The sequence below is a fragment of the Salvelinus alpinus genome, chromosome 4 (genome assembly GCF_045679555.1).
Source record: "Salvelinus alpinus chromosome 4, SLU_Salpinus.1, whole genome shotgun sequence".
NCBI lineage: Eukaryota > Metazoa > Chordata > Actinopteri > Salmoniformes > Salmonidae > Salvelinus > Salvelinus alpinus.
This window is the reverse complement of record NC_092089.1, coordinates 69,042,785-69,065,207: the sequence shown is the minus strand read 5'-3', so window position 1 is coordinate 69,065,207 and position 22,423 is coordinate 69,042,785. Positions and strand designations below refer to the sequence as shown.

General features: G+C 43.4%; 1 protein-coding gene across 3 annotated transcripts in view; it reads right to left on the bottom strand.

Annotated features, from left to right (window-relative positions):
• mrpl11 (mitochondrial ribosomal protein L11) overlaps positions 1-22,423 on the bottom strand; it is a 56,859-nt gene that overhangs the window by 23,274 nt on the left and 11,162 nt on the right. For 2 of the 3 annotated variants that reach the window (XM_071398674.1, XM_071398676.1), the window contains exon 2: positions 2,259-2,415. In XM_071398674.1, the coding sequence (XP_071254775.1) occupies positions 2,259-2,381 (123 nt within the window). In that variant the 5' untranslated portion in view covers positions 2,382-2,415. Of the gene's footprint in view, positions 1-2,258; positions 2,451-21,482; positions 21,508-22,423 lie in introns of those variants that run through there. The other variant, XM_071398675.1, reaches the window with a different exon arrangement.

Genomic DNA, 22,423 nt, shown 5'->3' with positions numbered 1-22,423 from the left:
CTTGGTTTACAGGGCATATTTACAGAACTGAATTGAGAATGCCTCAAATTCCAATAAAATTCTTGAATTAGAGTTAAAGTAGTTAGCAGGATACAGATTTGCAATTTGAATGAAAGAAAATAGAATTGAACAAACTCAAAGTGAATCAATAAGGAAAACAAAACATGTTAATATTCTAAAGGCATGTTTAAATTTTGTTCAATATGGGGGGGGGGGGGGGGGGGGAGTATGACATTTCCCAGAATGCATTAGCTTAACCCTCAAGTTCACCAGAGGCCTTCAAAAAGAAGCCAAACAAATTAAATTGGTTGGTGGAAACATAAATTGGCTAATCTAAGCACTAAAGTAAACAACAACAAAAAAAAATACATGAACATTGTTTTCAGAGAAAAGTGATATTCTTTACTATCTGAAAGTGTGACCCGTCAGATTCAATTAAACTCATGTTCTATGACTGAGATTCATTTCTTTGAATTGCACTGAATTTAATTTTACTTCATGTCACTCAAACTGAAATGTTGCATCCTGCGGGGTCGCCAATTCTAATTAGAATTTTAACTTGAGTTGAATGGGAGTGTTACGAAACCGATTAGACAGGCAACTGTGAACACGGTGCTCGCTAAGTCTAAGGGGTTCTAGGCTTGCCTAACGGTTCTGTAATCTGACTCGACGTGTCCATTAATGTGACAAGTAAGCGTACGCGACCAGGTGTTGAATGCATGTACCCAGGAGACACCAGCTCGTCTCTCTTGACCTCTTGGTCGGCCAGTCCAAGCAGATTATTATTTGTTCAGATGGTGGATCAAACTGTTACAAAAAGGAACAAATATCAAAGGCATGCCCAAACTAAAAGACCAAAAAACAAACGATAGGCCTCGTGGCCACCAAAGAAAACCATCAACCTCACAGATTTCCCAGCTGGGACATTGACAGTCAATCACCTTAATTGGCAGCACCTAACGTGCTCATCAAGGCTTCCTAGCAGAGCACAGCCCTTGACCCGGTTGGTTGCTGCTGCCCCCTGGGGATGAGGTGTGGAAGTGTAGGATGTTGTTTTTGTAGTACGCTGCGTCTACTTATACTCCTAAAACCTATACTACCTAACCTATTCCATAACAGAAGTCAATTCCAAAATTCTGAATTGAGCCCAACCCTGACACACACACACAGCAAGGACATTCCTCCAGGGAGTTTCTCTGAAGTTCTGAGAGAATCGGCAGGGATGTGAACTAGAGTAGGCTGGGAGTCCGCTTCTCCGTCTCGCGCGCTTTCATCCCTCACTCACTCTCCATTTCAAACACTACACATTGTGGATGCACTCCCCGTTGGGCAACTTGTCTCATATTTCAAATACAACGGCAGTAACTACATCAGCAGCCGCTTCAGCAAATGACTACTTCCTTGGATTTGTTACACCTGTTAAGCCCCATGTACAACCCTCAGCATTTTCCTGAGGTCCCGAAGATATAGTGGCGCCGCTCTTCTTTCCTCCTCCTCTCCCTCTTTACTCGCCTCCATTGGGGTGTGCTAATTTCACTCTGGACTGTAATTACTTCTCCCCCACCAAAGCAGTCAGGTCCTCCCTTTTGTCTCCCGTTCACCCTTTTATTGCTCTCGTTTGTTTAAATATGCCCTGCGGCCGACAGGCAACCTATCTCTTTGCGCTCCCTCTGTCAGGGGTGGTTAGTCAGAGGAGAGGAAGGGGAAAAAAACAAGGAGAGAGGGAAGATTAGGGCCAAAGGCCGGTGCCTAAAGCAGAGCGGCTGCCGACTGGCATTTATTTACAATTTAGCCTACCACATACACACTCAGCGCTTGATGGAGCAAGGCAGCAAAGAAACACGCACTCGCACGGTGCGCCGCAACAATGGCATACGAAACCACTCTAAAAAGAGGGTCGCTTCTGACAAACCTACAGCTCGGCTTTGCCTGGACGCAACCCGTCTCACCTCATTACTACGCTCTTTATCTTTTCCTCAGCTCTTCAACCCACTGTGTGGGAGAGGGAGACACTTAACAGAAGGGATTCTAAATCATTCAACATGGCTCAGCTCTCAAAAGGCACCAACACCACTTATTTTTGTCTGGAACTTCCAAGTATATTTTAAGCGCAACTGCCAACCGATGACGCACAAGAGCCTGACACTCGAAGACATTCAAGAGGAGACGTGTAAAGAACTTGACACTATGTTTCTCTTTTCGTTTTGAAGAAAATAGAATAGGAGAGACAGGAAGGGAAGTCTGAACAGTGAGTTTACCTGTCCCAGGACAGGACCAAGAGGTGGTCCGGGGGCAGCCTGCCCTGACCTCACGATGGCCCGGATCACACCCCCCATGTCCACCTTCTTCACGGCCTTAGCGGCCTTGGAGATCTTGGACATCGTGGTCTGTCTCGAACGCTCTCTATCCGCCCGTCTGTAAGGAGAAACAGAGACTACGGAGTTAGAAACCTGAGCAGAAAAGGCTATCAACTTCACCCACCAAAGACACTTTTAAACAACTCATTTACAAACATGCTGGGTTCATTAAAATATCCCACACAGTCTAAATCGATAGGATATACCCCTGGGCTAAACCCTGGTTTTCTATTTCGTAGCAGTCGAGTAATTAAACAAATCTTTGCATTCGATCTCCCTGTGAGAGTCACCTGGTCTCCTGAAGGGCGTTTGTGATGTGGATCAGTAAGTGTCTGAATGAAAATATAGGCCTTGGGATGAGGACTGTCTCCACTGCATCTAATCTGATACCACTACCAGAGCAGTGTATAGTATAGAACCATAGTAGCCTGTATGACTTATAGCCACCATGTCTTTCTATACTGATTTCTGCATAGCCCCCACCAGCAGAGGTCAGGGGTCATTTGGAACCCAGCCAAGAAACGGTCAGGCGGATAAGTGACAGAATTAATAAAAAGGAGTTGGAGACATCATCACTCCACAGTGAGGGGTCTTTTTCATTCCACCTTCAAATGCATTTACCAAATTACCAGTCGTTAGTGGAGTGAGGAGAGTGGGCTGAACTCTTGGCCCTGCTCCACGGAAGGAGGCAGAACACATAAATAGCAAGCCTGTAGACTGTAATCCCCACTTGGAAAAGACCACAGCTGTAAAACCCAGAGATCAATGGGAGTAGACAAGAGACAAGTAGGGAATTTTAAGGTTTAGCCAGGTGATATTGGGTGAGACCCGCATTCAATAGAAGTTACAGCTTCAAAGGAGTGGAGAGGAGACCTAAAAACAATTCAGTTTGGGCAACAGAGGGTAACCAATTAGATTAAGAAGAGATGAAGAGCAGAAACAATCGAAAAGATACAGCTGAGCGCTTTGGTGTTTCAAAGTAGCAGAAACTTTTCCAATAAGAAGTTGTGGTTCTATGTATTGTAGCTGCAGTTGTTTAAGTGAAAAGTAATTGTGGGGTTTTGTAAAAATGTTAAATGGCATTAAGCTGGTTGGCTAACTTTGGGGCAACAAATACCCTTTTGGTTTTAAGAATGAAACTCTACCCCTTGCCTTTAAAATGTCACTCACGTCCGCCACCACATTTCAGCAGTCAATTTTGTGCTACTCATCTAACTTGCAACTCCACTGTTGAAGAATCATGTAGCAGTTTAAATCGATTTGTGAACAAGTCAGAAATCGAGAGGATTCCAGCATGCATCAACGAGCAGGGTAATCTCCCCAATTTCAGGTTGGGAAAAAAGCAATGTGCAAAGACCAAAGAAATAGCACGAGTGCTGAAACTGACAAACTGCCTTAGAATGGTATTCAACCTGAGATACACAAACGCCAACACACATTGACCAGCCGGTGAAATGCAAGGCAAGATGTGGAATTATGTTACCACATACTAGTAAATAAATTAGGAATGCCAGTGAATGTGAGGTTAGAACTCTAATTTGGGAATTATACTTAACAAAAATAATAAAAAGCAACATGCAACAATTTCAACGATATGACTGAGTTACAGTTCATAAGGAAATCAATCAATTTAAATAAATGAAATTGGGTCAAAATCTATGGATTTCACATGACTGGGCAGGGGGCCAGGCCCAGGCCCAGCCAATCAGAATGAGTTTTTCCCCACAAAAGGGCTTTATTACAGACAGAAATAGTCCTCAGTTTCATCAGCTGTCCAGGTGGCTGGTCTCCGACGATCCCGCAGGTGAATAAGCTGGATGTGAAGGTCCTGGGCTGGCCTGGTTAAATGTGGTCAGCGGTTTGAAGGTCAGTTTGACGTACTGCCATTTTCTCTAAAACGACATTGGAGGAGATTTATGGTAGAGAAATGAACATTCAATTCAATGTCAACAGCTCTGGTGGACATTCCTGCAGTCAGCATGCCAATTGCATGCTCTCTCAACTTGAGACATCTGTGGCATTGTGTTTGACAAAACGGCACATTTTAGAGTGGCCTTTTATTGTCCCCAGCACAATGTGCACCTGTATAATGATCATGCTGTTTAATCAGCTTCTTGATATGCCAGACCTGTCAGGTGGATGGATTATCTTGGCAAAGAAGAAATTATCACTAACAGGGATGTAAACACATGTGCACAAAATTTGATCGACATAAGCTTTTTGTGCATATGGTAAGTGTCTAGAATCTTTTATTTCAGCTCATGAAACATGGGACCAACACTTTACATGTTGCGTTTTTATTTTAGTTCAGTGTACATTTGTAGTATGCGGACATTAGGTGTCATGCTTTAACGCAGTGGTTCACAACCTTTTTCGGTTACTGTACCACCAACTGAATTTAAATTGCTCTGCTCGGAGTACCCCTGAAGTATCCCCTCATGTGCATTTGACCAGTAAGCCTATGGTCTCATGGAGTCTTCTCAAGTACCCCTGTGGATACACCACAACTCCAGAGTATGAATAATGAAAACTGCAGTTCCCTCTCAAAATGAAATTGTTTATCAGAAGGCCAAGCGCAGAGGGCTCTTGAAGCACTGACCTAGATAACAGCAACAACTGACAACACATTTCACAGAACTGCATTGTGCATTCCGAAATCATACCTCTGACTCAATATTCTCTATTTTAGAGCTAGGCAGCTGAAACACTATTTGAAGGTGATACGTATTGCCATTTCTGCAACTACTACTAGTCAACCTACCATTGATGAGCATGCTAAAATACTTGAGGCTGGATAATCCTTACCAAATTAGGAATTAAATGTGTTTTCTCTGGCCAAACACTGATTAAAGAGGGGAGCAATAACCTCTTTGGAACAGCCAAATTGGCACATCCTTTGAAGATACAGTGCCTTCAGAAAGTATTCAGACCCCTGGACTTTTTCCACATTTTGTTAAATTATAGCCTTAACCTAAAATCGATTCAAAAAAATCCTCAGCCATCTACACACAATACACCATAATGACAAAGCGAAGGAAGTTCATCGAAGTTTTTACAAATGAATTAAAAATAAAAACAGAAATTGCTTATATATGTATTCACACCCTGCTATGAGACTAGAAATTGAGCTCAGGTGCATCCTGTGTTTCCATTGATCATCATTGAGATGTTTAAATTCAATTTAAAATAGACATGATTTGGAAAGGCATACACCTGTCTATATAAAAGGTCACACAGTTAACAGCGCATGTCAGAGCAAGAACCAAGCAATGTGGTCGAAGGAATTGTCCGTAGAGCTCTGAGACAGGATTGTGTCGAGGCACAGATCTGGGGAAGGGAACCAAAACATTTCTGCAGCATTGAAGATCCAAGAACACAGTGGCCTCCATCATTCTTAAATGGAAGAAGTTTGGAACCACCAAGACTCTTCTTAGAGCCGCCCGCCTGGCCAAACTGAGCAATCAGGGGAGAAGGGCCATGGTCAGGGAGGTTACCAAGAACCCAATGGTCACTCTGACAGAGATCTGGAGTTCCTCTGTGGAGATGGGAGAACCTTCCAGAAGGACAACCATCTCTGCAGCCTTTATGGTAGAGTGGCCAGACAGAAGCCACTTCTCAATAAAAGGCACAACAGCCCGCTTGGAGTTTGCCAAAACGCAAATAAAGACTCTCAGACCATGAGAAACAAGATGCTCTGGGCTGATGAAACCAAGATGAAACTCTTTGGCCTGAATGCCAAGCGCCACATCTGGAGGAAACCTGGCACCATCCCTACGGTGAAGCATGGTGGTGGCAGCATCATGCTGTGGGGATGATTTTCAGCGGAAGGGACTGGGAGACAAATCAGGATCGAGGCAAAGATGAACAGAGCAAAGTACAGAGAGATCCTTGATGAAAACCTGCTCCAGAGCGCTCAGGACTTCAGACGGGGGTGAAGGCTCACCTTCCAACAAGACAACAACCCTAAGCACAGAGCCAAGACAACGCAGGATTGGCTTCAGGACACGTCTCAATGTCCTTGAGTGGCCCGGTCAGGGCCCGGACTTGAACCCGATCTAACATCTCTGGAGAGACCTGAAAATAGCTGTGCTGCAATGCTCCCCATCCAACCTGACAGAGTTTGAGAGGATCTGCAGAGAAGAATGAGAGAAACTCCCGAAATACAGGTGTGCAAAGCTTGTAGCGTCATACCCAAGAAGACTCGAGGCTGTAATCGCTGCCAAAGGTGCTTCAATAAAGGACTGATTAAAAGGGTCTGAATTAGAGGTCGACCGATTAATCGGCATGGCTGATTCATAACAATCGGTAATTGGCATTTTTGGAAGCCGGTTATGGCCGATTACATTGCATTCCACGAGGAAACTGCGTGGCAGGCTGACCACCTGTTACGCGAGTGCAACAAGGAGCCAAGGAAAGTTGCTAGCTAGCATTAAAAAACAATCTTCACATAATCACTAGTTAACTACACATGGTTGATGATATTACTAGTTTAACTAGCTTGTCCTGCGTTGCATGTAATCAATGTGGTCCCTGTTAATTTATCATCGAATCACAGCCTACTTCGCCAAACAGGGGATGATTTAACAAAAGTGCATTAGCGAAAAAAGCACAATCGTTGCACGAATGTACCTAACCATAAACATCAAAGCCTTTCTTAAAATCAATACACAGAAGTATATTTTTTTTAAACCTGCATATTTAGTTAAAATAAATTAATGTTAGCAAGCTATATTAACTAGGGAAATTGTGTCACTTGCGTTCATTGCACACAGAGTCAGGGTATATGCAACAGTTTGGGCCGGCTGGCTAGTTGCGAACTAATTTCCCCGAATTTTACATAATTATGACAAAACATTGAAGGTTGTGCAATGTAACAGGAATATTTAGACTTATGGATGCCACCCGTTCAATAAAATACGGAAAGGTTCCGTATTTCACTGAAAAAATAAACGTTTTCTAAATGATAGTTTCCGGATTTGACCATATTAATGACCAAAGGCTAGTATTTCTGTGTTAATTATATTAAAATTAAGCCTATGATTTGATATTTGATAGAGCAGTTTGACTGAGCGGTGGTAGGTGGCAGCAGACTCGTAAGCACTCATTCAAACTTTACTGAGTTTGCCAGCAGCTCTTAGCAATGCCAACAGCTCTGTTTATGACTTCAAGTCTATCAACTCCTGAGATTAGGCTGGCAATACTAAAGTGCCTATTAGAACATCCAATAGTCAAAGATATGTGAAATACAAATGGTATAGAGAAATAGTCCACACGTCATAATTCATATATGACAACCTAAAACTTCTTAACTGGGAATATTGAACCACCAGCTTTCATATGTTCTGAGCAAGGAACTTAAACGTTAGCTTTTTACATGGCACATATTGCACTTTTACTTTCTTCTCCAACACTGTGTTTTTGCATTATTTAAACCTAATTGAGCATGTTTCATTATTTATTTGAGACTAAATAGATTTTATTTAAGCATTATATTAATTTAAAAAGAAAAGTGTTCATTGTTCACTCAGTATTGTTGTAATTGTCATTATTACATACAAGTCGGAAGTTTACATACACTAAGCTGACTGTGCATTTAAACAGCTTGGAAAATTCCAGAAAATGACATGGCTCTAGAAGCTTCTGATAGGCTAATTGACATCATTTGAGTCAATTGGAGGTGTACCTTCAAACTCCGTGCCTCTTTGCTTGACATCATGGGAAAATCAAAATAAATCAGCCAAGACCTCAGAAAAAAAATTGTAGATCTCCACAAGTCTGGTTCATTCTTGGGAGAAATTTCCAAACGCCTGAAGGTACCACGTTCATCTGTACAAACAATAGTACGCAAGTATAAACACCATGACACCACGCAGCCGTAATATCGCTCAGGAAGGAGACGTGTTCTGTCTCCTAGAGATGAACGTACTTTGGTGCGAAAAGTGCAAATCAATCCCATAACAACAGCAAAGGACCTTGTGAAGATGCTGGAGGAAACAGGTACAAAAGTATCTATATACACAGTAAAACGAGTCCTATAGCGACATAACCTGAAAGGCCGCTCAGCAAGGAAGAAGCCACTGCTCCAAAACCGCCATAAAAAAGCCAGACTACGATTTGCAACTGCACATGGGGACAAAGATCATACTCTTTGGAGAAATGCCTCTGGTCTGATGAAACAAAAATATAACTGTTTGGCCATAATGACCATCATTATGTTCAGCGGAAAAAGGGCGAGGCTTGCAAGCCGAAGAACATCATCCCCACCGTGAAGAACGGGGTGGCAGCATCATGTTGTGGGGGTGCTTAACTGCAAGAGGGACTGGTGCATTTCACAAAATAGATGGCACCAAAATGCAAATTAATTACTTAAAAATCATACAATGTGATTTTCTGGATTTTTGTTTTAGATTCCGTCTCTCACAGTTGAAGTGTACCTATGATAAAAATTACAGACCTCTACATGCTTTGTAAGTAGGAAAACCTGCAAAATCGGCAGTGTATCAAATACTTGTTCTCCCCACTGTATATATATATACAACAAACTGGCCATATATATATATATATATATATATATTATATATATATATATTATATATATATATATATATATAAATATAAATAAATAAAAACGCAGCTAAATTGGTATTTTTGGTCCTCCAATAATCGGTATTGTCGTTGAAAAATCATAGTCGGTCGACCTCTAGTCTGAAAATGTATGTAAATGTGATCAGCTTAAAAAATATATAAATTAGCAAACATTAATAAAAAACTGTTTTTGCTCTGTCATTATGGTGTATTGTGTGTAGATTGTTGAGGGGGAAAAAACGATTTATTCAATTCTAGAGTAAAAATGTGGAAAAATTCAAGGGGTCTGAATATTCTAATTTCTGTATATAACACATAAAAGGAATGTGAACTTGGCCTGTACCCTCTTAGCCTAGTAATCAGTCAAAGGCAGAGAGACGGACACCAGTTTCATATGTCCTCAGAGCAAAAAAGCTTTGCAAGTCAAACACTGTGATGTTATGCAGAGCCGTGAAAGTCAATAGAACCCCAATGAGTCACACAATAGGTCTAGATGAGAATAAGATTGGACTAAACAAAGGCAAAAGGAGATCTTGTGATAAATACAGATACGAACATATACAAAATGCAGAAGAGAATAATCATGATTAAAAGCTGATAATAGCGCACAGAAGAAAAATAGCGACAAACCACCAATTACAAAGTAATCCCGCTGGTAAATTCCCCTTGAACGCTGTAGTTTGTAGATTGCAGGCTAGGCTAGATTTCCACAAACGAGCACATCAAATGCAAGGGCACCAACCCCCAGCTGCTTACAAGTTTGTTCCAAGTGCAACCCATTTTTCAGGCAATAGCCTATTTGAAGGCAGAAATAGCATAAGCAGCACATTTCAAACCGAAATCCATCAAAGCCGGATTTAGCCGAGTACTTTTTAGGGGTAAGGTGAAAACAGAGATAAGCGACAACAATATTGTGAAGAGATTAGTCTTTTACATGGTCTCTCCCACCTCAACATGCCTGAAACTTATTTTGACAGCCTGCCATTTTAGTCTCTGAATTTGGCAGACTACCAGGATGAGAACTTCAGGAAACTGAGGCAACTAGTCTAGGTGTCAGTGGCAATATCTGTTTTGTTAAAGCCATATTGCAACTGATTTGGAAGTGGGAGCTGACAAACAAGTTGGGACATCATTGAGTACATTACAATTCACTGCAGTCCATGCCATGTTATCCCCAGACATACGGCTTGCATCGAAGTTTAAACAGTGATGACCAGAGCGGTCACGATCTACACACTTAAACTCAAAATCAGTGGTTTTCAAAGTCAACTAAGAAATCTGGATTTTGACACAGATGGCATGGTCTATCTAAACAACAAACTGGCCATTTCAAAACACATGAGAACACACCTAGCATATGCTGTACCTATTTGATATTGTGATACTATCCTGATATGACTGTGTTAAGATGTCAAGTTAAAAGATAACTATTCGGTTTGCCTTGTCACACATTAGCATTCAGAACAAGTTCAAACGCTCCAGCACCAAAGATGAATATCGATTGCAGTTAAGTCAAAGTGTCAGGCAGTCTGGATGCAAGACAAAGCACCCCAGAAGTAAAGTTTTGAAGAAATCCTCCAAAATGTTAACTGACAAGGCTATAGATCACTCTACCAAGCCCAAGCTTAAAATGTTGACTTCGTTTTTGTAATCTAGCATACACTCTTAATCAGAGCGACAAATCTTAAAATAACTAGGTGAAACAACCTCATGGGGCGGGGGTGGGATGTCTCCTCCAGGGGCTGCTCCAGCAGTTTAAATTTCCATCTGCAATGCGGTGCATGTTTCTATTACCTGAACAAGCCCAAAGGGTCCTGATCAGATATTATAACTACGGGTGGACATCAGGCTTCCTCCTAGTCTCCTTTCCCTCATCTACACGGATGAGAATGAGCTGAGAAGCAGGAAAAAGCTCTTTCCAATAGGCAGCCACCATATTGCTTTCTGTGTTATCATTGACGCTATCGCATTTTAAAGTAGTCATCCCCACCCAGTTGGCTACTTTAAAAATGTTGGAAGCCGTCAATGGCAATGCTAAAAAGGGTTATATCCATGATGAGTCCATCTACATGACAACAGGCACAACTCCGAATATTTTTTGAAAGTAGTCGAAATGCCATGTGCGCTGAGTCACTGGCTTGGTAGTGCTCTCCCATGCCATCCCTAGGGGGGTGCATCATGACTTGCCAGGCTTTTTTCTCTATACTCTACTTGAGTGGGTTGTGTCACTGATATTATCTTCCTGTCCGGTCTTGCGCCGCCTCAGGTTCGTGTGGTGGTGGAGATCTCATCTGGTGCATTTCCCTTGTCTTATCTGGTGTCCTGTGTGATCTTAAGTATGCTCCTTCTAATGCTCCCATCTCTCTCTCGCTCCCCTCCTGGAGGACCTGAGCCCTAGGACCATGCTTCAGGACTACCTGGCCTGACGACTCCTGGGTGTCTTGTTCCCAGTCCACCTGGTCGAGCTGCTGATCGAGTTTCTGCTGTTTTGCCTACGACTATGGAATCCTGACCTGTTCAGCGGACCTGCTACCTTATCCTGGTCCTGTTTTCAACCATCTCTCCTGCACCTGCTGTACCGACCTCAATGTTCGGCTATGAAAAGCCAAATTACATTTACTCCTGAAGTGCTGACCTGTTAACCACTGTGATTATTATTTGACTCTGCTGGTCATCTATGAACGTCTGAACATCTTGATGAAGGATCTCAATTTAATGGACATGTACTCTTATAATCTCCACCGGCACAGCCAGAAGAGGACTGGACACCCCTCAGAGCCTGGTCCTTCTAGGTTTCTTCCTAGGTTCCCGCCTTTCTAGGGAGTTTTTCTTAGCCACCGTACTTCTACATCTGCATTGCTTACTCGTTGGGCTGGGTTTCTGTATAAGCACTTTGTGACATTGGCTAATGTAAAAAAGGCTTTATAAAACACACGGATCAAAAATATAAAACGCAACATGTAAAGTGCTGGTCCCATGTTTGAGCTGAAAAAGATCCCAGAAATGTTCCATACTGACAAAAAGCGTTTTGTGAACAAATTTGTTTACATCCCTGTTAGTGAGCATTTTATCCTTTGCCAAAATAATCCATCCACCTGACAGGTGTGGCATATGAAGAAGCTGAGTAAACCACATGATCATTACACAAATGCACCTTGTGCTGGGGACAATAAAAGGCTACTCTAAAATGTGACGTTTTGTCACACAATGCCAGAGATCTCAAGTTGAGGGAGCGTGCAATTGGCATGCTGACTGCAGGAATGTCGACCAGCGCTGTTGCCATATAATTTAATGTTCATTTCTCTACCATAAGCCGCCTGCAACGTCATTTTGGAGAATTTAGCAGTACGTCCAACCGGCCTCACAACATGTAACCACGCCAGCCTAGGACCTCCACATCCGGCTTCTTCACCTGCAGGCTCCCCAGTGGGTGGGCCTATGCCCTCACAGGCCCACCCTTGGCTGCGCCATCTACTGTATATCCGGGTTGCATACGGTTTATAAGGACCAACATCACATGCACACTAGCACTTAGTGCGCACAGAGAGCAGTGTGAGCAGTGATGACGTCATCCCAAAATATGGCAGACATTGTATTCATGTAAAATGTTAGTATCTTCGGCTGTGAGTGATGTCTGCCTCTGCGACAATTTGACTAATTCAAAGGACGTTTTGTGCACAAGGGTTATGACTATTGTTTTATAGGAATTTTTAAATATGACTTCCCTATGTGGCCGGCTATGGAAATTGTCTTTCGAGGCCGGGCGTCAGTTAAACTGCAGTACCGAAGCGGAACAGTAGGAGCAATCGAAAACGTGCTTCTAGACCGGAACCCTGGCCCCTTGGGTGGGATCTCGTATTATGCAAAACTGTTTGAAAAACCACGTGATCAAAACGAAGCTTCGGACGTCATTGATAACGTTACTTTGAAACGAGCATCCGTACATTGTGTTGGATCAGTAGTGCTTTGAAAACTGCATCGTAGCTCCAGCAATCGTTCCAACACTAGTATGTAATAATTTAATCTTTTAATTATTTTTCTCGCTGATACGAAAGATAAGTTCCTTATGTTTCCAACACATACTGCAAGCGATGCATGTCAACTTAAGTCCCCCAGTAAATAGATACTTTCATCAGTAGGCGCCAACATGCTGACCAAACCGGCACTGCGCATGCGTCTACGGATGTTAATTGTCTATCCCACGAGACGAGTTCATGACACGCAGGTTAAAATACCAAAACTAACTGTGAACTAACTATAATACACTGAACAAAAATATGAACGCAGCATGTAGTGTTGGTCCCATGTTTCATGAGCTGAAATAAAAAGACCCTAGAAATGTTCCATACGCACAAAAAGCTTATTTCTCAAACATGTTCTGCAGAAATGTGTTTACATCCTCGTTAGCAGTGGTGGAAAAAGTACCCAATTGTCATACTTGAGAACAAGTAAAGATACCTTAATAGAAAATGACTCAAGTAGAAGTAAAAGTCACCCAGTAAAATACTACTTGAGTAAAAGTCTAAAAGTATTTGGTTTTAAATGTACTTAAGTATCAAAAGTAAATGGAACTGCTCAAATGTACTTAAGTATCAAAAGTACAAGTATAAATCATTTCGAATTCATTATACTAAGCAGACAGCCACATTTTCTGTTTCTATTTATTTACAGATAGCCAGGGGCAGGCACGCTCCAACTCTGACATAATTAAAAAATTAAGCAAGTGCTTAGTGAATTCGCCAGATCAGAGGCAGTAGTGATGACCAGGGATGTTCTCTTGATAAGTGTGAATTAAACCATTTTCCTGTCCTGCTAAGCATTCAAAATGTAACGAGTACTTTTGGGTGTCAGGGAAAATGTATGGAGTAAAAAGTACATCATTTTCTTTAGGAATGTAGTAAAAGTTGTCAAAAATATGAATAGTAAAGTAAAGTACAGATACCCCAAAAAACAACTTAAGTAGTACTTTAAAGTATTTTTACTGCTTGTTAGTGAGCATTTCTCCTAGCCAAGATAATCCATCCACCTGACAAGTGTGGCATAACAAGAAGTTGATCAAACAGCACGATCCTTACATAGGTGTACGTTGAGTGGTTTGAATCTACTGATGTGAGTGATAATGACCAGCTTCTGGTGTATGTTAGATTTTACCACACAGAGGAGGAATTCTGTGAAGACCTGTTAGGCGTAACACCACTCGAGACACATACAAGAGGAAAGACATAGACATGGTCATAAAGGAGATGCTGAGAAAGAGGGGGGATAGATCTAAAACAAGTGATCTCTACCATGACAGGAAGAGAAACTGTGGCACGGCTGAAAGAGGACAACACTGATCTCACAGCTTACCACTGCATCATTCATCAGTCTGTATGCTGAGATGAGTATGCTGAAGTGATGAATACAATGATGAAACTCATCAACTTCCTCAGAGCATCCTCATCTCATCAACATCGCCTGCTGAGAGAATTCCTGAAAGAAGTTGAGGCAAATGAAGTACTGCTGCACAACAATGTAAGATGGCTCAGTAAAGGCAGGGTGTTGGAACGCTTGTGGTTCATTCGAAAAGAAATAACAGCTTTCCTAGTACAGCTCAAGAGTCAGAAGACAACACAGTTTCAACTTTTTTTTCAAGGCGAGAGCAAAATTGATGTTGCTTTTTTGGTAGACACCTTAATGAGCTCAACGTGAAACTACAGTGCAAGAACAATTCAGTTTGTGATTTGATGACATCCGTCAGCTCCTTCCAGAGAAAACAAGGAGACTGTGCACACTTCCCAAAAGTGCAGGAACAGATTCAGGGTGAGAGAGATGTTTCTCCTCATGTTGACTTCATAGATAAGCTGATTGGAAACTTCAGAAAATTGCTTTGACAGCTTCAGACAACAGCTCCTTCTTCTATTTGAGAATCCATTCCTCATCACAGATGTCAGGGGATTTTCAAAAGGAGGTGACACAGACCTTCAAGTGGGCACATGCTGGATCTCTACAGATAGAACTAATTGATCTGCAAGCAAATGTTGCACAGAGAGCACTTTCAACTAACTGATCATGACCCTTTCTGGCTGCAGGCTGTGTCAGACTGGTTAGACCAGGGAAAACAAAGTAGCACTGCGAACCTTGACCATGTTTGGCTCCACATACACGGCATAGGCAAGATGCAGTAGATGGTATAGAGTACAGTATATACATATGAGATGAGTAATGTAGGGTATGTAAACATATAAAAGTGGCATTGTTTAAAGTGGCTAGTGATACATGTATTACATAAAGATGGCAAGATGCAGTAGATGGTATAGAGTACAGTATATACATATGAGATGCGTAATGTAGGGTATGTAAACATTATACACTGCTCAAAAAAATAAAGGGAACACTTAAACAACACAATGTAACTCCAAGTCAATCACACTTCTGTGAAATCAAACTGTCCACTTAGGAAGCAACACTGATTGACAATAAATTTCACATGCTGTTGTGCAAATGGAATAGACAACAGGTGGAAATTATAGGCAATTAGCAAAACACCCCCAATAAAGGAGTGGTTCTGCAGGTGGTGACCACAGACCACTTCTCAGTTCCTATGCTTCCTGGCTGATGTTTTGGTCACTTTTGAATGCTGGCGGTGCTTTCACTCTAGTGGTAGCATGAGACGGAGTCTACAACCCACACAAGTGGCTCAGGTAGTGCAGCTCATCCAAGATGGCACATCAATGCGAGCTGTGGCAAGAAGGTTTGCTGTGTCTGTCAGCGTAGTGTCCAGAGCATGGAGGCGCTACCAAGAGACAAGCCAGTACATCAGGAGACGTGGAGGAGGCCGTAGGAGGGCAACAACCCAGCAGCAGGACCGCTACCTCCGCCTTTGTGCAAGGAGGAGCAGGAGGAGCACTGCCAGAGCTCTGCAAAATGACCTCCAGCAGGCCACAAATGTGTATGTCTGCTCAAACGGTCAGAAACAGACTCCATGAGGGTGGTATGAGGGCCCGGCGTCCACAGGTGGGGGTTGTGCTTACAGCCCAACACCGCTCAGGACGTTTGGCATTTGCCAGAGAACACCAAGATTGGCAAATTCGCCACTGGCGCCCTGTGCTCTTCACAGATGAAAGCAGGTTCACACTGAGCACATGTGACAGAGTCTGGAGACGCCGTGGAGAACGTTCTGCTGCCTGCAACATCCTCCAGCATGACCGGTTTGGCGGTGGGTCAGTCATGGTGTGGGGTGGCATTTCTTTGGGGGGCCGCACAGCCCTCCATGTGCTCGCCAGAGGTAGCCTGACTGCCATTAGGTACCGAGATGAGATCCTCAGACCCCTTGTGAGACCATATGCTGGTGCGGTTGGCCCTGGGTTCCTCCTAATGCAAGACAATGCTAGACCTCATGTGGCTGGAGTGTGTCAGCAGTTCCTGCAAGAGGAAGGCATTGATGCTATGGACTGGCCCGCCCGTTCCCCAGACCTGAATCCAATTGAGCACATCTGGGACATCATGTCTCGCTCCATCCACCAACGCCACGTTGCACCACAGACTGTCCAGGAGTTGGCGGATGCTTTAGTCCAGGTCTGGGAGGAGATCCCTCAGGAGACCATCCGCCACCTCATCAGGAGCATGCCCAGGCGTTGTAGGGAGGTCATACAGGCACGTGGATGCCACACACACCACTGAGCCTCATTTTGACTTGTTTTAAGGACATTACATCAAAGTTGGATCAGCCTGTAGTGTGGTTTTCCACTTTAATTTTGAGTGTGACTCCAAATCCAGACCTCCATGGGTTGATAAATTTGATTTCCATTGATAATTTGTGTGATTTTGTTGTCAGCACATTCAACTATGTAAAGAAAAAAGTATTTAATAAGAATATTTCATTCATTCAGATCTAGGATGTGTTATTTTAGTGTTCCCTTTATTTTTTTGAGCAGTGTATTAAGTGGCATTGTTTAAAGTGGCTAGTGATACATTTTTACATGTATGGCAGCAGCCACTCAATGTTAGTGGTGGCTGTTTAACAGTCTGATGGCCTTGAGATAGAAGCTGTTTTTCAGTCTCTCGGCCCCTGCTTTGATGCACCTGTACTGACCTCGCCTTCTGGATGATAGCGGGGTTAACAGGCAGTGGCTCTGGTGGTTGTTGTCCTTGATGATCTTTATGGCCTTCCTGTGACATCGGGTGATGTAGGTGCCCTGGAGGGCAGGTAGTTTGCCCCCGGCGATGCGTTGTGCAGACCTCACTACCCTCTGGAGAGCCTTGCGGTTGTGGGCGGAGCAGTTGCCGTACCAGGCGGTGATACAGCCCGACAGGATGCTCTCGATTGTGCATCTGTAAAATTTTGTGAGTGCTTTTGGTGACAAGCCGAATTTCTTCAGCCTCCTGAAGTTGAAGAGGCACTGCTGCGTCTTCTTCACCACGCTGTCTGTGTGGGTGGACCAATTCAGTTTGTCCGTGATGTGTACGCCGAGGAACTTAACTTACTACCCTCTCCACTACTGTCCCGTCGATGTGGATAGGGGGGTGCTCCCTCTGCTGTTTCCTGAAGTCCACGATCATCTCCTTTGTTTTGTTGACGTTGAGTGTGAGGTATTTTCCTGACACTACACTCCGAGGGCCCTCACCTCCTCCCTGTAGGCCGTCTCGTCGTTGTTGGTAATCAAGCCTACCACTGTAGTGTCGTCTGCAAACTTGATGATTGAGTTGGAGGCGTGCATGGCCACGCAGTCGTGGGTGAACAGGGAGTACAGGAGAGGGCTCAGAACGAACCCTTGTGGGGCCCCAGTGTTGAGGATCAGCGGGGTGGAGATGTTGTTACCTACCCTCACCACCTGGGGGCGGTCCGTCAGGAAGTCCAGTACCCAGTAGCACAGGGCGGGGTCGAGACCCAGGGTCTCAAGCTTGATGACGAGTTTGGAGGGTACCATGGTGTTAAATGCTGAGCTGTAGTCGATGAACAGCATTCTCACATAGGTATTCCTCTTGTCCAGATGGGTTAGGGCAGTGTGCAGTGTGGTTGCGATTGCGTCGTCTGTGGACCTATTGGGGCGGTAAGCAAATTGGAGTGGGTGTCAGGTAGGGTGGAGGTGATATGGTCCTTGACTAGTCTCTCAAAGCACTTCAAGAAGAAGCCACTGCTCCAAAACCGCCATAAAAAAGCCAGACTACGGTTTGCAACTGCACATGGGGACATAGATGGTACTTTTTGGAGAAATGTCCTCTGGTCTGATGAAACAAAAATAGAACTGTTTGGCCATCGTAATGTTTAGAGGAAAGAGGGGGAGGCTTGCAAGCCAAAGAACACCATCCCAACAGTGAACCACGGGGGTGGCAGCATCATGTTGTGGGGGTGCTTTGCTGCAGGAGGGACTGGTGCACTTCACAAAATAGATGGCATCATGAGGGAGGAAAATGTTGTGGATATATTGAAGCAACATCTCAAATTGTGGGCAGAACTGAAAAAGCATGTGCCAGCAAGGAGGCCTACAAACCTGACTCAGTTACACCAGCTCTCAGGAGGAATGGGACAAAATTCACCCAACTTATTGTGGGAAGCTTGTGTAAGGCTACCCAAAACGTTTGACACAAGTTAAACAATTTAAAGGCAATGCTACCAAATACTAATTGAGTGTATGTAAACTTCTGACCCACTGGGAATGCGATGAAAGAAATTAAAAATATATATTTTTTAATTCTCTCTACAACTATTCTGACATTTCACATTCTTAAAACAATGTGGTGATCCTGACTGACCTAAGACAGGGAATTTTTACTAGGATTAAATGTCAGGAATTGTGAAAAACTGAGTGTAAATGTATTTGGCTAAGGTGTATGTAAACGTCCGACTTTTCTCCAAAACGTATGCCCCCAAATCATAGCGCACGTTAGACATTTTAATGATTTGAACCTTTGGTCGGGGGAAAATGTTAGTCACCGGACCTCTTTGAATTGTAATTGTGCACCCCTGTCCTAGGAGATAAATGTCGGGTTGTTATTTTACCTGAAATGCATGTTCCTTTTTTTTTGCTGGATTTTTACACATTTTGAGTCACAAAATCGTTTGTTCTCTACTCCGACAACTAATCCACCGATAAAAAGGGAAAACCTCGATAGTTTTTAGTTAGTTCATTGATTAATTTATCCTCGTTAATCTCTCTTTTTCTTCTGTGGATTTTATATGGCAGTTGGCTACCAACTTTGATATGCATTACCGCCACCAACTGAACTGGAGGAGCAATTAACCTAAACACCAGAAACGGCAAGGTCCCTTGAGCGGGCAAGAGCGAGATCTATGTTTGGAGAAGTGCAATATTATCATAAGGAGATGTATACATGGAATACAGAGGAGGAATAGAGAGACGGAGAAGGTCGAAGAGAGTGATGGAGGGTGAGCGTAAAATCAGTTGAAGATGGCGAAAGAAAAGGGAGATGGTTTGTTGAAGAAGAACGGTAGAAAGTGTAAGCAGTGAGCCGCATGCCGGATCGAGGTCTGGAGGTGAAATGGAAATGAATGAGGGTGAACTAACAGCGGTGGTAGGTGTGGTGAAGTTCTCGTAGTCTGTGACGGTAGGATTGACATTTTTCGAGAAAACGGACCCCTGCCTTTGCTGATCCATAATGGTGTTTCGGGGTGGGTGAAAACAGAGTTGGGTGCTGTGGAATCAGTGGAGGTAACCGAAAGTGGTCTTGTGATAATTGTGTTTCTGCCGGTCAAAGGGAGCAGGCGCTCCGCACCAAACGAATGGGGACTAGAGCTGTAACAGGTTTTGCTCTCAAAAGGGTGCCATTGAAAAGGTGTGATAACTGGGGTAGCAGTAAATGTGAAAGTAGACCAACAGAAACTAAAGATTCCCAGTGTTTGTGATGCTTGTCTTTTGGTGCGACGCAGAAAGGGTGGCGTGAGTTGTGAAACAGAAGAGCCATTGTCTGTTCTTTTGAGTTTTGATGTTGAGTCTTTGCCCGACAAAGTGATGTTAGGATATTTCAGTTATCCCGTACAAGCTTTTGTCCCAAAACCATTACATTGTTACAGGTGTCAAGCTTATGGCATGTGGCTGCAGAGTGTAGGAGGGAGGTTCCTAGGTGTGAGAAGTGTGCAGAAGGGCATGAGACAAAGGAATGTGTAGTATTGGGGGAAAGAAGCAGTATGTGTGGCTAGGGATCAGAAATGTCCGGTGCGAGAGGTTTAACAGGGTCAGTAGTGCAGAGGGTGTCGTATACTGAGGCAATGAAGAAAGTATAGGAAGTTGGGTCAAGGGGAGGGATCCTGAGAGGATTCGTGTGAGTAATAGATCTGTGCCAGTACAGAGGGATATGGCAATGAGTGAGTGATATATGCTTGCGTGAGATTGGCTTTTAGCGTTCACAGCAACGGTTCTCAACTTTACCGCAGGGATGGAACATAAGTCGCAGAAAATAGTGGTTGTGGTGGCAGCTGCATAGAAGTATTTGGGTGTACAAGATTTGACACCAGAAGAGTTACAGGGTGTGTTGAGTGGTGGTGTCCCGTCCTTCCAGGCCGTTGGCCTGAGGTAAGATTAAATAGATTTAAATAGTGGAGTAGTGTGGAATAGGGTGGTGGGTATTTGTTTAATTTTCCCCCTCCCTTTTTCCATGCAAAGTGTAAGATATTTATACCTCTGTCTAGTTGAAGGTAATGCAACATTTATTGGACACCAACTGACATTAATCCTCATTGAAGAAGAACTGGATTGAGTTTGGACCTCGTTCATCTTTCAATCGCGTCAAGCGATTGGAGCGTGGCTAAGCAGACGCCCGTTGACGCACAAGCAGTTTGGATGAAATGACAGAACAACAAGTGTACATTTATTTTGCAACGCTCGCCCACGCAACCCTGGCAGCCTGGTCAGCATGTTAGGTAGTTAGCGTCTATGAATGGGATAGCTAGCTACTCACCAATGCATTTGTGGACCACTGTCAACTGAAACACTGTGGTCCTGCAATTCCATGGACTGCACACGACACCAACCATAGTGTTACGTTCCCCAGTAAGAAAAACAAATAATGTCGCTCAAACAGAAGGGGGGTACTAATCAAGAGTCACTGACAACAACCAAAATGAAATAGGTAGGGTTTAGGAGAGGATCTGAAAAGACACTCACGGGGGTGTCCACTGAAAGTTTACTAGCAAGAACAACAACAAAATGGAACCTAAAAGACACCCACCATGAGTGCCCACTACATTTCCCCAAGAACAGGCAAACAAAATTAAAACCCACACCAAACTTAAAGACAGGAAGCAAACCAAAATGTGTAGCAAAACCCCCAAAAAGGGAAGATCAGACAAAGGAATGTTTTTCTAGAAAATCAAATAGGGAGCGCCAACTAAAGGTGTTGATCTTCCACATCTCTCAAGACCACTGGAGCACGGGGCCAGCCACTCTTAATAGCACCTGGGTCAGCACAGGTGAAACACCTTCCCACTAACGAGATGGCAACCAGCACACACTGACCAAAGAGGTGACATGAATCGGTGCGCAGTATGTGCTCAAGTTCAACCTCAAAACATAAATGGAAAACCCAAAGCCTGTAACACACAAGTTCTCACCACCAACAGAAAACAACTTCCATTGCACAACATAACCAACTTAAATGCGTCGCTACTTAAACACGTTGCCTTCTCCAATTTAATATCCGCAGTAACTTTGGATATTCCTCAGTAGAATAGCTTCAGGGAAATGAGTGATACCGCACATGATAGTCCAAAGCAACTGGTAACCACTCCTTGCTTTGGGCAAAGGACCAACACAAGGCAACAGAAACCTGCTGAAAGGTTCGTCAAAAGCAGGAATAGGCTGCAAAGGTGCAACCAGTACAGCTTGGTTCGCAAACAAAATTTACAGTAAGCCACAACATCCTATTTCAGACCAGAAGAAGTTATGCAAGATCCGGTCATACATCTTGTTGACCCCAAGATGGCCTGCCATACTACCATCATGACCCAACCTCAGTATCTCTTGTCGAAGCGTAACTATAACAACAATTTGAGATGCACTGGGCCAATCGTCTTGCCCAGAAGTGGCAAGAGAACATAATTTCCTCATTAGAACACCATCTCTGTCAAAGTAACCCACATGAACTTCATCAAACTCCTCCTCTGGACGTATGTCAGCAAAGAGGGGAGAGGGAAACATCTTTGTTCTGCATTCAGCTGCTTCCTAGACATCTAAGTATCAACTGTAAGGACCCTCTTCCTTCAGCGGTCCTACAAACTCGCTCACATTTGGGTTTTTCAAAGGAGAGGTTAACTCAGGAGGTTTAGCAAAATCAGGATCACCTATAAACGCCTCGGACAGATCGACCATGGTGGGATCGCTAACATCCTCAAAACTAGACTTGCTCTCGGGGACTTTCTTAGCATATTTTTTAGTGACGTACCGATATAACATTTTTGGCCGATACCGATATTTTCCTTGCCAAAAAACCCCCGATACCGATAAACAATAAAAAAAAAAATTGCGGCCTTTTAAGCATTCTAG